General features: G+C 51.2%; 2 protein-coding genes across 4 annotated transcripts; one reads left to right on the forward strand and one right to left on the reverse strand.

Moving 5' to 3' along the window:
- The first annotated feature begins 2,643 nt into the window (after window positions 1-2,643).
- On the forward strand, window positions 2,644-15,686 carry MPI (mannose phosphate isomerase). Of its 2 annotated transcripts, none has more exons than XM_057723349.1 (8): window positions 2,644-2,694; window positions 3,173-3,300; window positions 4,244-4,444; window positions 5,174-5,315; window positions 5,648-5,830; window positions 7,602-7,775; window positions 8,458-8,666; window positions 13,634-15,686. In XM_057723349.1, exons 1-8 carry the CDS (start codon window positions 2,679-2,681, stop codon window positions 13,907-13,909), a joined length of 1,329 nt encoding a protein of 442 aa, XP_057579332.1. In that variant the 5' UTR covers window positions 2,644-2,678; the 3' UTR covers window positions 13,910-15,686. The 2 variants fall into 2 exon arrangements, with proteins under 2 accessions (XP_057579332.1, XP_057579333.1); XM_057723350.1 differs by lacking the exon at window positions 13,634-15,686 and adding an exon at window positions 8,973-9,686.
- On the reverse strand, window positions 10,842-16,286 carry FAM219B (family with sequence similarity 219 member B). Of its 2 annotated transcripts, none has more exons than XM_057723352.1 (5): window positions 16,044-16,286; window positions 15,755-15,842; window positions 14,985-15,062; window positions 14,498-14,546; window positions 10,842-12,997 (listed from the first exon to the last, which is right to left on the reverse strand). In XM_057723352.1, exons 1-5 carry the CDS (start codon window positions 16,240-16,242, stop codon window positions 12,833-12,835), a joined length of 579 nt encoding a protein of 192 aa, XP_057579335.1. In that variant the 5' UTR covers window positions 16,243-16,286; the 3' UTR covers window positions 10,842-12,832. The 2 variants fall into 2 exon arrangements, with proteins under 2 accessions (XP_057579335.1, XP_057579334.1); XM_057723351.1 differs by having other exon boundaries at window positions 10,842-13,000; window positions 16,044-16,284.
- Window positions 16,287-18,474: the final 2,188 nt, after the last annotated feature.

Consider the following 18,474-nt stretch of genomic DNA (forward strand, 5'->3'; position numbering starts at 1 on the left):
AAGACCCAACGCAGACAATAAGTAAATAAATATATATTTTTTTAAATGGGGCTAATAGTACGTATCTCGTAGGGTTCTCTTGAAAATTCTTGGAAAGGGCTAACACACTATTTAGTACATAACAAACAAATGTTAGCTGCTATTATTGCTTGAACGTCAGCTGGGCACTGGCAGAAATGTGAAACTGAATTAGACATATGATCTAAAAGGAGAGATAGGAAAGCAGATCATCACTAGATAATAAAATGTGATCAGTTCTGTTAGAGCTAGACAAGCAAGAGTTAAGGTGAAAGGTTCTAAGTTCTCCAAACACCCTAGATTCCCTTCTAGCTGTGTTTTTCTGTGTGTAGGGAGGGTGGTGTGGGGCTGGGGCTGTGTCCCAACAATCTAAGTTCTTCCTTCCCTGTGCAGAGATACTGTGAGGAGGGGACTCTGACTTGACTTCAGTGATGGTGATAGTGGGAGGTGCTCCAAGAACCCCTGTGCCTAGACTAATCCCTCATTCTTCTCCCAGAAGATTCATATGGCTGGAGGAGTGGGGATGAGAGGAAGGAGAGGTATTCAAAGTTAGGAGGTACGTGAGATGTGCTGTTTGTATTGTTCATTTTATTACTCCTTAGTGTATGATGAAGCTTCTGCTGCTGAAAGCTCCACTTCTCTGTACACTGGTGACAAATCAAATCCCAGAGACAGAGTTTTGGGTGAAGTAGAAAAGGACAGCTTTGTTACTTTGCCAGGCAAAGGGGGACCACAGTAGGCTAGCACCTCAAGAACTGTGCCCCGCTCCCTGGGGAATAGGGAGAGGTCTTATAGTCTTGTGGTCCTGGGTAGGTGATAAGGATCAAGGCAGTAACAGTCCTGCATTCTTCTGATTAGTTGGTGGTGAGGTAAGTAGGAGTCAGCAGCATCAACCTTCAAGTCCAACTAGTCTGGGGTCGACATTGTGGGCAGCATAGCATCGTTAATCATTAACTTCTCTTATCTGGAAGGGGGTTCAGTATCTGCAGAACAGCTCAAAGATACTGTTGTGTGTATCTGTTGATGGGGAAACAGGATGTTGCCCCAAAGCTGCTCTTGACTGTTTTTCCCTGGTCTCATATCCCCTCCCTTCCCTAATTAACAACTGCTTGAATCTGCCCATTGGAACTCAGGGAAGGTCATGGAGGCTGAATAAAGGCTGTTTCCTATAATCAAAGAAATGGGTGACACAGAAAGGCTTTCTGACCAGGAGCCCCACAGGGCCCTGATTGGTATCACTTCCTTTGAAATGCAGTCTGATTTTTCTGAGCCAGGGGACCCTTAGGGAGGTCGATGTCCACAGCCGGGCAGAACATTACAGAGAAAACAGTAGCCCCTCTTTCCCCTAGACATGTGTGGTAGAGGTCACGGGAATCAGTGGGGGAGAGGAGAAAAGGAGGCAGAGTCAGGGTTATAGGCCCTCATTCCAGGTTCCCTGGAGCTTTGGCTGCTATGGCCCTGGGCCCTTCTAGCCAGCTGCCCTCTTCCTGGGCTGCTGACTGATGAGGTCCGCACGTCAGAGTCTTTCTCTACAGGAGATAGCAAGATTACACCACAGCCAAGGCCAAGCCCAGCCTTCCCCATGCAGGGCTCCTGGTGACTTCCCTTGACTTCTGTGTGTGTGACTTGTGAACAGCTCAGCCTGGAGGAGGAGCTAGGGTTCTGAGTCTTGCAGTATTTTGGGCAGGGAGAATCAGAGGAGCACCAAACACTGACTGTCTTCCTGAGTCCCACATCATCCCATCTAACCCCTCAAAAAGGCTGTCAGTCCAGCATTTTTATCCCCATTTTACAGAGGAAGAAACTGAAGCTCAAAGAGATTAACGGCCTTGTGTATGACATCTGCCACCATCATCAAGCATCAGTGAGTTTCTGCTTAGATCACAGCAGCTCTTTCTCAAACCTGCTAATGACAGCCTGGCGTCATCACAATGGCCTACAAAGTTCTGACCATTGCCTTTCCTCTCTAACCACCTTACTTCCACCCTTCCTGTTCACTCTGCTCCAGCCACTCTGGCCTCTTTCCTATTTACTCCAGAAAATGACAGGCACATTTCCAAGTTCCCACCTGAGGGCCTTTGCTCTAGCTGTATTTTCTGCCAGAACATTCTCTCCTCCTCACTTCCAAGTCTGCACTCAAATCTCACCTTCTCAATGAGGCTTACCTAGACAACCTTTTAAATTCTACCAGCTGCCTTCCCCTCCCACCCACTCCCCTTACTTTTTGTAGCACTGACTATTCAACTTACTATGTGATTTACTAATTTATTATACTTGTTTGCTGTCTTCCTTCACCAGAACGTAAACTCTACAAAAGTAGCAAAGTAATCCTTATCTCGTTCTGGGATGTATGTCCAGCCCTCGGAACAGTCCGTGGCAGTTAGCAGATTCTCAATAAATATGTGTCTGGTGAACGAACAGATGAATGAATACTGAGACCTAAGATTGCGGGCTGGAAGCCTCTGGACTGGTGGGGGTTCATTCTGAGAGCTGGAGGGTGGGACAGGGATTCAGAGTGCAGGGCGTGGCCACACCTGGGGCAGGAGCCTCTGAGAAGGCACTCGAGGAACTACATTTCCCATGAAGCTCTGGGCGCAGAGGGGCCGCGGGTGCTGCTGGGAAAGGTATACGTGACAGAAGCCAGATCCGGTGCCGCAAGGATGGCCGCTCAAAGAGGTGGGCTGTTGCCTGGGGTGCCGGCGAGCGTGGGGGTGGGTCGCGTCCTCGGACCCTTCCCGGCCTGATCTGCCAGATCGAATCCACCCGTGGGGCTCTGCGAAAAGATGGAGGGCAGAGGAGGGTACACCTGCGATGGGGATTGAGGCGTTATCGCAGCCCTCGAAGGAGGGCCTTGAAGGGAGGGGGCTGCGCGTGGGTTTCTTAGAGACGGGCTGCAGTGGAACAGGTTCCTCCCACTCCCCCCATCACCTTAACGCAACCATCTGCCTCACGTCAGCAGAAGATCTTTACTGCCCGTCTTTCAGATGGGAACATCGAGGCCTGCAGAAGAGAAGGGTCTCAACTCAAAACCTACAAACTCCTTATTTGACTCTATCCCCCAGACAGAACCCTCAGCTAGGGTCTAGTTTCCTGGGGACAGGAGGGTCAGGCCTCAGGAGTGGAGTGGAAGCTGACGCTCTGTCTGTACCACCAGTATTCCCACTTTCCTGTGCGGTGCAGCAGTATGCCTGGGGGAAGATGGGTTCCAACAGTGAAGTGGCTCGGCTCCTGGCCAGCAGTGACCCACTGGCCCAGATCTCGGAGGACAAGCCATATGCAGAGGTGAGACCCGGCCTGTATTTCAGCCTCCTTTACCAAGGGACTTCTCCACTCAAAGGGCCCAAGGCAACTCGTGAATCAGCTGGGAAGGGGAGGCAGCAAAGAGAAAAGAGGCCTTCTTGGCTCTTCAGATCTGTGCAGATTGATGAACCCAGATGGTAGCACCAAAAGAAGTGTGGTTTTGTCATAATTGACTGGAATTTCTAGTACCCTGGTTCCTTCCCACAAGAACTGTCAGCACTTACTGAATTTTATTTTATCTTGTTGATTTTCTATTTTTAACACTTACTGAATTTTAATTCAGCCTTCCTTGACAATTAAAGTTTTTACTTTGACGAACTTTGACATTTTTTTTTTTTGGCCGAGCTGCGGCACATGGGGATCTTAGTTCCCTGACCAGGGATTGAACTTGTGCCCCCTGCAGTGGAAGCCTAGAGTCTTAACCACTGGACTGTCAGGGAAGTCCCTAACTTTGACATTTTTAATAAACTAAAATATATTTTCTTCCTGTCCATTTAGTAGAGAAAAAGCCAAAGCACAAGAAAGCTTTAGCCTCTACTTCTGAGATTGGAATGAATGCATGTTAACCCCTCACAGAGCCATTTGAGAGTCAGACCTTTTCATTGACCTTGACACTGCAAATTTTGTTCTCCTCATTGGACAGATGAGGAAACTGAGACCCAGAGATAGGAAATAACCAGCCCAAGCCTCCGCAGCTGGTTGGAGGCAGAGCCTGGACTAGAGCTTGGGTCTCCTGACTCCTGGTGTTCTGTGGTCTGCTGCCCCTATGTATATCTGTGATGTTATGAGCATTTATACCCAGTCCTGGGAGGCCTGTCTCAGAACTTGGCTGCCGTGTGGGGAGCACAGGGTAACGGACTCAGGCAGGCCAACTGGTGGTGTCAGGTTCTTCCTTTGTCCCTGCCAAGTTTCCTGTTTTTAACAGCTGTGGATGGGGACCCATCCCCGGGGAGATGCCAAGATCCTTGACAACCACATCTCGCAGAAGACCCTAGGCCAGTGGATTGCTGAGAACCAGGACTGCTTGGGTTCGAAGGTCAAGGACACATTTAACGGCAAGCTGCCCTTCCTCTTCAAAGTGCTCTCAGTTGAAACGGCCCTGTCTATCCAGGCACACCCTAACAAGGTACAGGATCAGCGTAGGGCACAGAGGTCAGGATGGAGAAGAGCTTATGTCAAGGCCCTCCTGCAACTCTTACTGCTGCTTTTACCCTGCCCATGCCAGGCTCCAGCCCAAAATTAAATGCAAGCCTGACAACTCCCAATTTAGCTCCGCAAGACCAATTGCTGGTGACATATGTGGCAGCTAAATCTAAGTGGACAGCTGACCAGCCTGTGCCAGGGCAGATTCTCCAAGCTTGGTCCTGAGCTCCCCTCAGCCAACCCAGGACTATTCGTATCTGCCATTTTCCCACCTGGCTTTTCTCAAAGAGTTCAGCTTCCAAGGCAGGGCAGTTACCCTAGTCATTGCCGATCTTTCTGCACAAGCTCATGAGTCAGCCTAAGCATCTGCCTGTCCAAACTCCTCGTTTCTAGATGAGCAGAGTAAGACCCAGAGAAGAGAGGGATTTACCCAAAGTCACACAGCTCATTAAGTGTCAGAACTTGGCTTGGTGTTCGGTTTTCCTGATTCGCAGTCTTCTTAAAGTCTGCTTCAGCTCTTCTCCAGAGTTGGTCCCTGTGCCTGCCTCGGGTTGCCTGAACCCCGAGTTTCTGAATTATGCTTTGACTGGGCTATGTGCCAGAGGTAGGACGCCGACTAGGAGGGTTGAGAGCAAGGGCTAGGTGGGACTGTTGTCCTGCTAGATCACAGCTGCACCTTAACCATCCTCCTCTTCCCCTGGCCATCCCACAGGAGCTGGCAGAGAAGCTGCACCTCCAGGCTCCACAGCACTACCCTGATGCCAACCACAAGCCAGAGATGGCCATTGCCCTCACCCCCTTCCAGGGCTTATGTGGCTTCCGGCCAGTGGAGGAGATTGTGAGCTTTCTGCCAAGTAAGGTTGGGCGTGCATATTGGGCCTAGGATGCATGGGCAACCCAGGGCAGGGCTGGAACAGTGGCAGAGAACAGAGGCTGAAAGTCACAGGAACTAAGGGGCTGGTTGGCCTCATAAATTGTTGACAATCCGGGGGCAGGCCTGTGAGACCAGGCTCAGGGGTGGTTGCTGGGGGCTGGTGGTGAGCAGTCGGTTTTCACTTCAAAGCTTGTGTAGCCTTGCCTGGCTCCTTGGTTAGGGATGAGATGGGGAGGCCTCCTCCAGCTTCCCACTTTTGAGGGTTCCATCTTAATCATTCCTGATATGGGCCCTGGCCTGACCTTCCTGCAGAGGTGCCCGAGTTCCAGTTTCTAATGGGAGATGATGCAGCAACACAGCTGAAGCAGAGCCTGAGCCATGACTCCCAGGCTGTGGCCTCTGCTCTGCGGAGCTGTTTCTCCCACCTGATGAAGAGCGAGAAGAAGGTGGTGGTGGAGCAGCTCAACCTCTTGGTGAAGCGGATCTCCCAGCAAGGTGGGCGTCTCAGGCCTGGGTGCCGTGCCCCATCCTGGGCCCCTGGCACAGACACTAGGATGTGAGGATAGGATTCTCAACCCCTTTGCTCAAGTAGAACACCAAAACAGGCCTGACTCAGATGACCTGTTAGTGACTTAGCATTTCTTTCCCAGTCTTTGTGGAACAAGGCTCTAGGTTGAGTGCTGCTTCCTAACTGGCCATCTTTAGGTGGTTGGAGACAGACTGGCCTGGAAGACTATCAGATGTTTTCCACCCAGGCATTCTCAGGTTTCCTCAGCCTTATAGCTCTTCTCCATGGAGGGTTTTATACTTTGGGGCTAGAGACCAGGAAGGAGATAAAAGGATCTTCTCTCTGCTCCAAAGGCCTGAAGTCCGGAGCCCTCAATCAGTAGGTCTTTCCTTAAACACCTCCTCTGTGCCCAACCTTGTGCTAACTAAGGAGACTTCAGGAAATGTCTGTGATGGGTGTGGTTGTGTCACCTTTGGGTTGGAGAGTCAATACAGGCAGTGAAAAACAGAACAAACTGTCAGCTAGGTGCTTATATGGCACACGTGATGAGACCCCAGCTCCTTCTCCAGGCAACTTCAGAGCTCTTCGGGCTCTTCTTCTACACATTTCCTCTGCTACCTTTAACCCACAAGGAACTATTTATTTTACCCAAGCATACCGTACTTTTTTTTCCTTTTATTTTTTTTGGTGTCTTCTCTGCTTGCATGCCTCTCCCTTTAGGGCTTCTTGCACTCACGGCGGAACTGATTACTTCTGCTCAGAGCTCCCATAGCACCCTGTTCATACATCAGGTATAGCCCTTAGCACCTGTGAGTAGATATCATCGCGTGCACACTTGTTACCACTGGGGTTTTCTCCAGGCCAGGGACCTGTCTCCTTGACCCTTGCGTGTCCCACAGTGCTTAGCACAGAGTAGGCATTCAGCCCGTCTCTGTATGAAGACTCAGAACAACCCTCCAATCCAGACCAACTGGTTTCTTTGTGGCACGGACACACTCTGCTTTTACTTAGAGATACCCTCCCCCTTCTCTCCACAGTCAAGGAAACCCAGCTCACCGCCCTCCCCTCCTCCCCACAAGTTCCAAGAAGCCTTCCTTTACCGCTGTAGCCCAGGCTGAGCTCAGGCCCCCCGGTTCGCCTCCAGGACACATTTTGGCTCTTGGTTGCATCCTGCTTCATGCTGTCTGGGGTGACCAACCATCTCAGTTCGCCTGGGACTGAGTGACTTTCAGTGTTAAGGGAAGGGCCTGGGCTAACTGGGACAGATGGTCCCCCCACACGGAACCCCGGGTTATCTCCTAACTAGATTTTAAGTTCCTAGAACAGTGGTTCTCAACCAGGGGACATTGGCAGTTTGGAGACATTTTTGGTTGTCAAAGCTGGGTTTGGGGTGCTAGTGGTATCTTGTGGGTAGAGGCCAGGGAGGCTACTAAACATCCTACAGTGCACAGGACAGCCCCCCACAACAAAGAATTCTCTGGCCTCAAATGTCAATAATGCTGAGGTTGAGAAACCTCAGAAGGACTACACTCTACGCCTTTTAGTGCCTAGTAGAGTGGTGGGCATATAGTCACAGTGGGGAAACCGGCATCTGTGTAGGCTGGAATATCAAGGAAGGCTGGCCCCCAAAGGAGAACATGCCCACCCATTTCTGGATTCCTTGGGTAAGGACTTCCCCAGGACTCTCCCTGGCCAGGGTGAGGCTGTGAATGCCCCTGAGGGTTCCTAAGTGGCCTTGGGGTTCTCTGTGACCCTCAGTGGCTGCTGGAAACAACATGGAGGACATCTGTGGGGAGCTCTTGCTACAGCTACACCAGCAGTACCCAGGTGATATCGGATGCTTTGCCATCTACTTCCTGAACCTGCTTACCCTGAAGCCAGGGGAGGCCATGTTTCTGGAGGCCAACATGCCCCATGCCTACCTGAAAGGAGGTAAGCCGCATTTCAGCAGTGAGCCCCACTGCCATCCACCTCGGGCCTTGTTTCCCCGTCTGGACAAAACAGGAGGGGGTGGTCGAGGAGACCACCTTTAAAGTCCCATCCAACTCTGGCCTCCCAGGGTTCCAGGGGCCAGCAGGATGAATGCCAGCTTGGTGTCGGGCACTGCTGGGATCCTCACACCACCCCTGTGAGGTCATGATACTCTCATGTTAAGTCCTATCAATATGTGTGGAAACCCCAGTTTGAATCCAGGCTATATTGAATCAAGGCCATTGTTCTCTTCCTGCATCACATTGCTTTCACATGTCTGTCCTACCTACACAGAGATTTTATGTTAAAAAACACATTGCCACAGAAGGGTGTCACATTTTGACTGTTGGCAGTGTATCCGCTCATGGACAGCATTCTGTGGTAGAAGGGGAAAATACAGTCTCCAGAGGGTTGGGCTCCCCTCGGGGCTCACATGACCCCCCTTGACAATGGCGGGTGATTATCATGTCACCTGTTTTTGGTATCCGTTATCTTAGCCCATTGTCACAGAAGATGCAATTCACACATTGCTACCTAATTCTGCAGGGAGCTCATGGTGCTTAGGTTAGAAGGCCCAGCCCTGGAGAGCCAAACTCCAAGGCATCCTTCATTAGCTTAGCACATGACAACTGTCTGTCCCCAGACTGCGTGGAGTGCATGGCATGTTCAGACAACACGGTGCGTGCTGGGTTGACACCCAAGTTCATCGATGTGCCGACTTTGTGTGAAATGCTCAGCTATACCCCCAGCCCCAGCCAGGACAGGCTCTTTCCTCCAGCACGGAGTCAGGAAGACCCCTACCTCTCTATCTATGATCCCCCTGTGCCAGACTTCACCGTTATGAAGATGGAGGTGAGTGAGGGCTGTGGTGGGTGTTTTTTGTGGCATGAAGAACCCTGGCAAGGGCCACAACATGGAGTATACCTGGGGCTGGGTTTCCTTTCTGCCAAGCTCACGTGGTAGGGGAATGGCCACAGGACCGGCCCGTGCCTCTCTCTACCAAGGACCAGGCAACGGTCTCCGTGCTGACAAAAGCCTGAGCAGTGGGGGAGAAGGCGACGGAGCTCTCCCTCTCACTGCCCTTGGGGTTGTCCCAGGACCCCTGTGAGCTAACAGCAGCTCAGACCCTGCCCCATCTTGCTGTTTCTTCCTGCCCAGGTACCTGGCTCCGCCACTGAATACAAGGTCTTGGCACTGGACTCTGCCAGCATCCTCCTGCTGGTGGAGGGGACAGTGACAGCCAGCACCCCCACAGCCCAGGCGACAATCCCCCTGAAGCGTGGCGGGGTGCTCTTCATTGGGGCCAATGAGAGTGTCTCACTGAAGCTCACTGTGCCTAAGGACCTGCTGCTCTTCCGTGCCTGCTGCCTGCTGTAGAGGCCACAGCCTTCCTGGCTCTCCTCTGCCAGTCACCCTAAATCCTGGCCAGCCTCACCCCCTCAGGCCCAGCCCAAATCCCTTCCCTGCTCTGGGCTCTTTGGGCACATCCTGAGAGAGCTGGGGTGGAGGAGCGTGAGGGTAGTGACTCCTGAGCAGGCCTAGGCTGAACCGTCTCCTGGTAGGAAGGGCCCACGTGAGGACCGAGGGCTGACACTCCCCTTGTCTTTGCGCCACACTTGAGCCAGGCTCTCCTCACTGTGTGAAGCAACAGCTCTGCTCCAGCCTGTAACATCAGGCAGGCTGGTGAGATCTGTGCTGAGCTCAGCATTGGTCATGGCCAAGATAGTAATTAATTTGTAAGAACAGAGTTCTGGCGCTGGGACTGCCCATTTCTTCAGTGCAAAGGAAGGAAAAGGGTAGGCCTGTGGACTAATGTTGCTCTGTCAAAGCAATTAAAGATCACTTGTGTTGAGGCCTGCGGGGTAAAGAGCAGCCTTTGCCATTCCAGTCTCTGAAGTGGGCTGCAAGAGCCCTCCCTGGATAGTGTCTGGTTTTTGCTTTATTCCTGTTTCAAACAGCTCCCTGAGGTAGGCTGGCTAGACTCCAGAGGCCTTTTAAAGGAAGGTGTGGGAGAGGCAGCCTGCTGTAGCCTCAGTTGCAGAGCTTGCAGGCAAGCCTTGGGCCCTCTAGCCCTGCAGACAGTGGAAGATGAGTCTAAGGAAAGGCATTGTCAGTGCAAGATTCTTCTCTCCAGTGTTTTAGTTGGCTTTAGGGCAGGGATCATCAAGCTAAGGCCAGCAGGCTGGATCTGGCCATGCCCTGTCACTTACATGCTGTCCAGCTGCTTTCAGGCCACAATGGCACAGCTGAGTAGGTGCACCAGACTGTATGGCCTGCAAAGCCGAATGTACTGACTGGCCTTTACAGGTTGTCAACCACTTCTCTAGAACATATTCAGTCACTGTAGATACAGGGTCTAAGGGAGAGAACAATCCAATTAGTGTGAAGAGAAACCCAGCTGCTTTTTTCCTACACTGCCAGGAAGCACGAGGAGGGCATCTGCTCTCCTGTGCCTGCCCTCTAGAGGTGGGACACACCTCTGCCGGAGGCTGCACAGCTGTGTGTTTTGCCACTGAAGTTCCTGACTTGCAGTCTTAGATCCTCTCACCCCAGACTAAGCAGAAACCCAGGCTAGTGGCTCCTTCCTGTTGGTAAGGGAATAGTCTCACACAAAGGGATCTTTCTGGACTCCTGCCCACACTAGACCTGTACAATGGAATTCCAGGAAACTACCTCAAAAAAGTTCTAGCCAATCTGTTCTGGGGTTTTTTGGCCTCCAATAAAACTTCCTTCAGCTAAACAAAAACAAAATCCAAAACAAAACAAGAAAACCTGGGAAGAAAGGGTCTATCAAAAGGAACTCATTCTAAACAGAAGTCATGTGCAAAGGCCTAGTCCATCCATGGTCTCCAATGAGCAGGCCTGAAAATGACGCCCATCGGGAACAGGAGAGAGGAGAGGCGGTCCTTGGCAGAATGGTCACAGTTGGGCCTATGAGGCTATTTCTTCATTTCAGAATTCAGAAGGGGCAGTGACCGTGGTTTAGGCATTCTTAAAAATCCTGTTGCAACACAGAGACGGCTCAACTAGCATGATTGTATTTATTCTCACAAACTTACAGAGCTGTAGAAGCCGAAGCCAAGAGTTCTGTACTCTGTAAACACCATACAGTTCCACTCCCATATGTGAGGTCAGCCTGAATACCCCCGTCTCCCCAGAGTGCCGTTGCCTACAGGACACCCAGCACTCTTCATTAAGGCAGTTGGTTCTAGACACCTTGGTGCCTTTATTGGTGACATGTTAGCCTGTGGCTTCTAGCCCCAAGCAGTTGACCACTTCTACCCTGCTATGCTGTACAGTGTTCTTGCAACTTTTGCTACAAAGGTAACGCCTCCCACACAGGGTCAGTCAGCTCTGAAACATTCCCAGGAGAGGTGCAGCCAAATACACCAGCGTGGCTTTATAACAAGCACCACCGGAGGGCCTTGGTGTTGGGGTCCCACTGCCATCCTCACCCCCCAGCAGCTGTCTCAGGCTACTCTGTCCTAACCAAATAAAGCAACAGACTGGGCAGGTTCCCACATTGGGGCCGTACCTCAATCCTGACTGCCCTACCCCTTAGGCTGGGAGCCCTGTCCACTCCCATTCAGTCCCATTTGGTTTTAGATAAGGCAAAAGAAAAAAAAGGAACCACTGGAAAATTAAATTCCAGAGGGAGGTCTGGTATAGCAAGAAATGCTATGGGGAGGGGGGCGTCATCACAGGGGAGATTATGTCTGCCTTTGCTTTGTTCAGACTGGGGGCTGAGAGAGGCTGTGTTGCACCCAAAGCCCAGTCTTGAGTATCCACCGTGAGGCCCATGCTGTGGTCAGAGGAATCTGGATGCAACAGAATGGTTCTTGCTAGGGTGAAGGGAGGCCGTCTGCAATGGCAAGATCATATCCTCAGGCGGGGCCTTGGGAGCTTTCACAGGTCCTTCCTCATCCTGTCTGTGATCCTCTGTCTATGTCAAAGACCACACAGCTGCACCAGTATACTTCCCACCCATTGCTGCTCAAGTGTAAAAAGTTAAACAAATGAGGGACTTCCCTGGTGGTCCAGTGGTCAGGACTCCGTGCTTCCACTGCAGGAACCCTCCCTGGTCAGGGAACTTAAAAAAAGTTAAACAAATGGGAAGGTACCTACCTATTCCTGCAGCTCCCTCTGCTGGCAACCAAAAACTGCTGGCGTCTGGGAGAGCTCTAGAACCTTCACCCAACTTTAGCTCAAAGACTGGGTGAAGATATTAGCTAAGACCAAGTGAAGAATAGCAACCAAGGAAAGACAAATTCTGTCTACATAGTAGAGCAGTTTTTCTCTAGGGATGGACTGACCAAGTTACTAAGCTCACCCAGACAGTTGGGCCAGTTGGGAATGCTCTGCTTCCAGGGATTCTGGAAGCCCTGACAAGGCTGTGCCATCAAGCAACCTACTGTACTCCCTGCTATAGTCAAAGAGGAACAACTGGAAGAGGGCCAAAGGGCCCTGCTTTATGCTTTTTTGAAGGTCAAACATGTAACCCATCTTGGAGCTAGGAAGAGGAGAGCGTATGGAATTTCTTGAACTGAACTGGTCCCAAACAGTTAAATTCTTTTTCAAAGACTCCCCGCTGCAAGCCATAAAGTGCTATTTTCTGCCCCATAAAACACCATCCAGCACAGCCTAGGCACAAAAGCTCTCCTTTTCCCTCCATAGAGCATGATAGCAAATACCAGTCAAGACGTCTGCAAGTTTTTCTCTTAGCCAACTTTGTCACTCATCATAAGAACCAGAATTCCTCTGTTCCTGCCCTTATTAAAGTGGTTTCTCCAACAGTAGAGGAAAACTACAGAATTCCAACTATCACCCTATGGCCCAGATGGGGGCCTCTGGCCTGAGAAACACCAGGTATAGGATAACTGCGGTCACTGACTTTCCCAGAGGGTCAGTGTCTCCAGTGATTCTGGGCTTGAGAGCACTTCTCACTCCACTCTGACCGATGAAGGGCCAACAGGACTCTGGCAGGCATGGTGAGCAGGACCCATCTTAGGGGGTTACGTCTACTGGAGGGTACAGGAGGAAGAGTCCCCAAGACAGCACCAGCAGCAGGAGCACGTTGAGGAGGTCATAGGCTTGGGGGGAATGAGGTCCAAGTCCTCATCATCTGGAATCTCATCCAGGTGATACCCATCCTGAAGCAGCTGCCGGCTCACATCCTGGTTCACCTGCTAAGAGCAGGAGAGGAGAGAACTATAAGGCAGGCCACAAGGCAGAAATAACTGCTGCCCAAAAGACAGACCCATATTTCCTTACTGGAGCTTACTGCCCATGCTCCACCCTCAGGCCAAGCCCACACATCCCCTGGACTACAGGAAGAAGTCCCACCTTTTCCTATGTGTGCCTCACCCAGCAGGGAGGAAAATCCAGGGGCCCGAGCCAGTACTGTCCAGGCTGCATTGTCACTAGCTCCCAGGGAAGCTGCCCTCTCTAAAGAATCCTGAGGCAGCTGATGTAAATATCAGATTCCAGTGAAAGTCAAGCCCTGGCTACTCCCAGTGGGAACCCAGACTGGTCCTTATGAAGGCTGAAGAATATGGAATAATGATACCAGAACAATGCGGTAGAAGGGTAGAGGAATATGGGCTAGAGTAGAACGGGGTGGGGAACAGCTTTTTCTACACCGCCAGTTAGACACGTTATTCTTCAATGCCAAGCCGACAGAACTCATTCCTTGCAAAGTGGAACCTGTCAATGGAACTGGATTCACCAGTTCCACTAAGCAGAAGGAAAATGAGACTGGGGAGTGTGGGACTTTCTCTGGCTCTTGGCTAATTTTTTTTTCTTTGTTTTAACAATCTTAGGCACCCAAATATTCAAGGAGGATACAATTTTCAAACTGCCTGTGTTATCTGGCAGAAACTCAGGGGGTGGCCAAGGGTTTCCAGGAGAACAAGGAAGAAATACCAGTGGTATACAGTCAAGTCCCCAGCACTTCACTTATGTCAAAGGCAGTAAGCCGCACATCCCAGAACTTTACATCCCTGTGTTTTTGTCTGGGACAGTCACTCTGGAAATATGTCCAAAGGGCCAGCCCAGGAATATCTATCTCACTCTGTTTCCATAGATGGAACAACTGAAGGAACAGAAGTTGTCTGGCCTGAAAGAAAGCAAGCTTGGTAGAGGATGGCCAGGGGAGGGACAGGAATGCTGATCTCAGATAAAAGACAAAAGAAGGGAGACTAAAATTATTATGTGACACTGGAGACAGGACTAGGAGCACTAAGTCTAAATTGTAATAGACATTTCCAATTAACAAGGAAGACTTGTCTACGAGCTACCTGAATTGTGTGTATTGGTGGGGAAGACAGACAGCAAGGTTTCTTGGAGGTAGTGAGTACCCGATTACAAGAAGCATTCAAACAAGCAGAGGATGGTAAACACTTAGCTGGGATTTATCAAAAGGATTCCTTTTCTAAGTGGTGGCCTGGATTGGAAGACCTGTGGGGTCATTTCCATCCCTAAGGGTCTGTGGTCTCCTGGACTTTCAACAGCCCTCCTCAGACACCTAAACTTCTGCTGGGGGAGGGGGCAGAGTAGAAGACTGGAGAACAGACTGGAAGTCTGGCACAGTGCCATGCACACAGTAGGAACCAGACAAGCATTTGGCAGTGGCAGTGACACTGCCTCCAGCCTGGCCCCGCCACAGAAAGGTGCTCTGGACTTGCCTCTGCAGAGGAATACCCGGAGGAGTATCTGGATTCCAGCTCTCCATCACTAGAAGAAGAGGAAGGAAGACAGTTCAGGGAGATGCCTGTGGAGCACAGCTACAAATGGCAAGGTGCACAGCATGCAGGGGGGTCTGGAGGACTTGTGAAGCAAAGATCACACACCACAGAACTCAAACCCATAGTCTGCCATGAGAGTAAATGGCTCCTTCCATTGGCTCCAGCAGGGACAGGGTCACTGTCACTAACAGTGCAGACATAGTGGGGCAGGATGATTCCCCCAGACACAGTTGGTGCTTCAAATCCAGGAGCAGCAAGCTCACCTATGAGTCGTCTAAGCAAGCCATCCTGGGAAGAGACAGTGCTCTGAAGCAGCAGCCCTGGAACATGCACAAAAGGTCTTGGAAGAGACAGGGAATAAGCGAAGCAAGTGACCTGCAATTTTACCCAAGTCACTCCAAGGGGTATTTCCAAGGAGAGCACTCACCTGTCAGACTCGAGGGACACCAAGTTTTCATCTGGACTCTGACTAAGAGCAGTATAGCCCTTGTTAAACTTCACTGACCTGAGGGGAGATGGGGGAGAGACCAAGCATAGATGAAACGCCAGCATTTCACAGGGAAAGCCAGAGTCCTCACCCTTATGGAAAAGACACTGACTGCGCTACTCCTGACTTGCCTTCTACCTGGACAGCCATCACTGCCTGCCATGTATCTGGCTACAGCGGCTCAGAATACACACTTCCCCACACCACTCCCCCTGCTGCCCCTGAGGAAAAGCACATCTCCTCTTTCATGACAGGAAAAGCCCCAGAGAACAGAAAAACGAAAGACCTTAAGCAAATTCCTTCACCTGCTTTAGCTCTTATTTGTAAAAAAGAGGCCCTGGGTAAGGTCCCATCCAGCCCTCAGAGTTTACCGTTCTCTGTTAAGAACCACTGTCTATTGTTAAGGAAAAAAATACAACCCTGTCTGTTCCCACACTGCTCTCCATCCTCACTCCTGGGAACCCCGGCCACTATGTCCTCCCTAATTTAGACAGTAAATGATCCTGCACTGACAAAACTCTTATTCCAAAGCCCTTTCCCTAACACCATCACATCCTGGGAAGGAAAGAAAACGTCGTTCCTCATCCCATTTTAAAACAGTGAACCTGACAAGCTGGCGCCAGGGGAATCACTAGCTGGGCCTTAAACATGGGTACTGTGTCTCCCAGCCTGAGCACTAAGGCCTTGTCTGGAAACGCTTGCACCGAGACCTTTTCCCTGAAGAGTCGGGGCGCTTGGGCGCGGCCCCCAGCATGCCTTTTCTCCGCAGAACTGCCTTGGCCAGGTCCCGGTGCTTCTCTGGAAGTCAAAGAGCCCGAGTCAGCGGGGTCTTCCCCACTCCGCCGTGTCTCCCAAACGCCAGGAGCCCGCTCTCCGAACAGACGTGCGGGTGCGGGAGCGGGCTGCAGGTGCCCCTCCGGGGTCGCCCCAGCGGCGCTCCGGAGCCCCGGGGACGCGGCAGCCCGCCCAAGCCGAGACCCCTCATCGGGCCGCACTCACGCAGCTTGGCCTGGATGGAAGGCGCGCGCGCCACCATGTACGGCCCCCGCTTCTCCACAGCCGCCGGGGTCCGCTCCCCCAGCCGGGGGACTCCAATGCCGCTTCGCCCGGAGGGCGGCCCTGCCGCTCCGGTCCCGCTGGGCCGGGGTCCCGGGAGGGACGCCCGCGCCGCAGGCCCACTGGGCTCCGCGGACGCCATCGCCCGGCCACGCCCCGCCGAGTCGCGGAGCCCCGCCTCCTGGCTGACCAGCCGCAGGCCGGGAGGGAGGCGCTCCCTCCGCGAGCAAGATGGCATCGCGCAGGCGCAGGCGCAGGCGCAGGCCGTAAGCTCCCGAGCTTTCGGGCCCGGCCTGCTGTGGGCTTGGCTCAAGGGTTCCGCCTTTCCGGGGGCTGGATTGTTGCAGTCCCTGCTTTCTGGCACACCGCGGTGCTGTAGTTGGCCTGAGCCTGGGGATATCAAGCCAAGTTATGTCTCTAGCCGAAATCAAGTGTCAGTATTTCTGGGGGGCTGCGGGTGTGCGCCCACAGACTCAGAGCCCTTTATGCCCTGGCGCGCACGCGCTCTCCGCAGTGTCTCCGCGCAGGTCGTCTCGCCACAGCCGGAGCTCTCCAGGGGCCAACCCGGCAGAGGCTGGATTTAACCGGGAAAAGCGGTATGAGAAAGCGGGGTTTTAGTGCCCTTCTCCAGAAAAGGAAACAGGCCGGAGAGAGGTTCAGGGACCTTGTGGAGGTCACACAACTAGAGACAGTGCCATGGCCGATAGATCTAAGGCCAAACCCTCGTTATTTCCAACACCATGCGATGCCTGAGACCTGACCCTTTCTAGGCCTCAGTTTACACATTTTAAAATGGAACCAGGGACTTCCTTGGTGGCGGCGTGGTTACGGAAATACCTGCCAATTCAGGGGACACGGGTTAGAGCCCTGGGCAGGTAAGATCCCACATGCTTCAGAGCAACTTAAGCCCATGTGCCACATTTACTGAGCCTGACCTCTAGAACCCATGTGCCATAATTACCGAGCCTAAGTGCCACAATTACTGAAAGCCTGCTCTCAGAGCCAGTGCTCTGCAACAAGAGAAGTCATTGCACCGGGAAGCCCAGGCAATGCAACAAAGAGTAGCCCCTGCTGGTGGCAACTAGAGAAAGCCTGTGTGCAGCAAGGAAGACCCAAAGCAGCCAAAAATAAGTAAATAAATATAAATAATGAATAAATTTATTTTTAAAAAATTTTCTAAAAATGGAACCAATATCACTACCTGCCTTACAGCAACAAACAAGGACAAAATAGGACTTGGAAAGAAGAGCAAAAGTGTGCTGAGTTTGGGACTTCCCTGGTGGTCCAGTAGTTAAGACGCCACACTCCCAATACAGGGGGCCTGGGTTCCATCCCTGGTCAGGGAACTAAATCCTGCATGCATGCCACAACTGAAGACCCCTGTGTGCTGCAACTAGGAACCAGTGCAGCCAAATATTTTTTTAAAAAAAGAAAAAGAAAGAAAGTGCGCTGAGTAGGTGCGCATTGGGACATGGAGCTGTCATGGCTCTTGACTTCTCTGGCCCCCAAGAGATGTGGTTGTGGCTGACTGGAAAGTAGCTCCATGTAGTAATCTCATGAGGCTGTCCCAAGACTATTTATTAGCTTCTGCAGGGTAAGTCAACAGTGTGCAATTTATGAACCCTCAAGGCCACCCAAAGGATTGAGTGAGAGTGTGCTGCAGACAGGATAGGAGAAAAGGACTAATTTTTTTGAAAAATCAGAAGCAGAAAGAATGCTAACTATTTCGGTGGATTCCACCCCTGTTTTCGAGCTCCACAGCAATTTCATATGGCTCAACTTAATTTTTAATCCTTCTGACCTCCCAATGAAGCACTGTTACTCCCACTGAGCAAATGAGGCTTAGATTTGGTCAGATTCACCAGGTAAGTGGTAAACCTGGAATTTGAACTCCAAAGAGATAGTTTTTCTTATGGTGCCTGTTAAACTGATGGAAACCTCACCAAGGGCCAAAGAAAATGTGATCAGAACCCTCTTGATGTCACAACATCTCCAGGAACTTGTGGCGAAAAAGAGTTTGAGTGCCCTCATCCATGGCACTCCTGGGTCTCCTATCATTAGTGCTCAGCTAATTGCTATGTGATTGAATATGAATCCAGATTATTTGCTCTGGCATTTACTGGCAGGTTATTTAATTCTTTATGTCTCAGTTTCTTTAGCTGAGGAATGGGGGTAATAATAGTACCTATAAGAATTATGAGATTAAGTCGTAAGGTGCTTGGAATGGCACCTGGCATATAGTAAGTGCTCGAGAAATGTAACCTTATGAAGCTTACACAGTGTTCTAAGGACTTAGTATTTATTCTCTCACTCAGCTTTACATTATCCAAGGACAGACTGCCTTATTTATTTTTTATCCCTTGTTTTTAGCACA

The sequence above is a fragment of the Hippopotamus amphibius genome, chromosome 2 (genome assembly GCF_030028045.1).
Source record: "Hippopotamus amphibius kiboko isolate mHipAmp2 chromosome 2, mHipAmp2.hap2, whole genome shotgun sequence".
In the NCBI taxonomy this organism is placed as follows: Eukaryota; Metazoa; Chordata; class Mammalia; order Artiodactyla; family Hippopotamidae; genus Hippopotamus; species Hippopotamus amphibius.

Excerpts from the sequence above, each read along its gene's own strand:
- FAM219B (XM_057723351.1), bottom strand. The coding sequence starts at position 16,242 with ATGGCGTCCGCGGAGCCCAGTGGGCCTGCGGCGCGGGCGTCCCTCCCG. Across the intron at positions 15,063-15,754 it reads CCCGACTCTTCAGGGAAAAG|GTCAGTGAAGTTTAACAAGG; the intron begins GTCTCGGTGCAA and ends ATCTCCCCTCAG. Across the intron at positions 13,001-14,497 it reads CCGGGTATTCCTCTGCAGAG|CAGGTGAACCAGGATGTGAG; the intron begins GCAAGTCCAGAG and ends TCCTGCTCTTAG.
- MPI (XM_057723349.1), top strand. Across the intron at positions 4,445-5,173 it reads TCCAGGCACACCCTAACAAG|GAGCTGGCAGAGAAGCTGCA; the intron begins GTACAGGATCAG and ends GCCATCCCACAG. Across the intron at positions 7,776-8,457 it reads CCATGCCTACCTGAAAGGAG|ACTGCGTGGAGTGCATGGCA; the intron begins GTAAGCCGCATT and ends GTCTGTCCCCAG.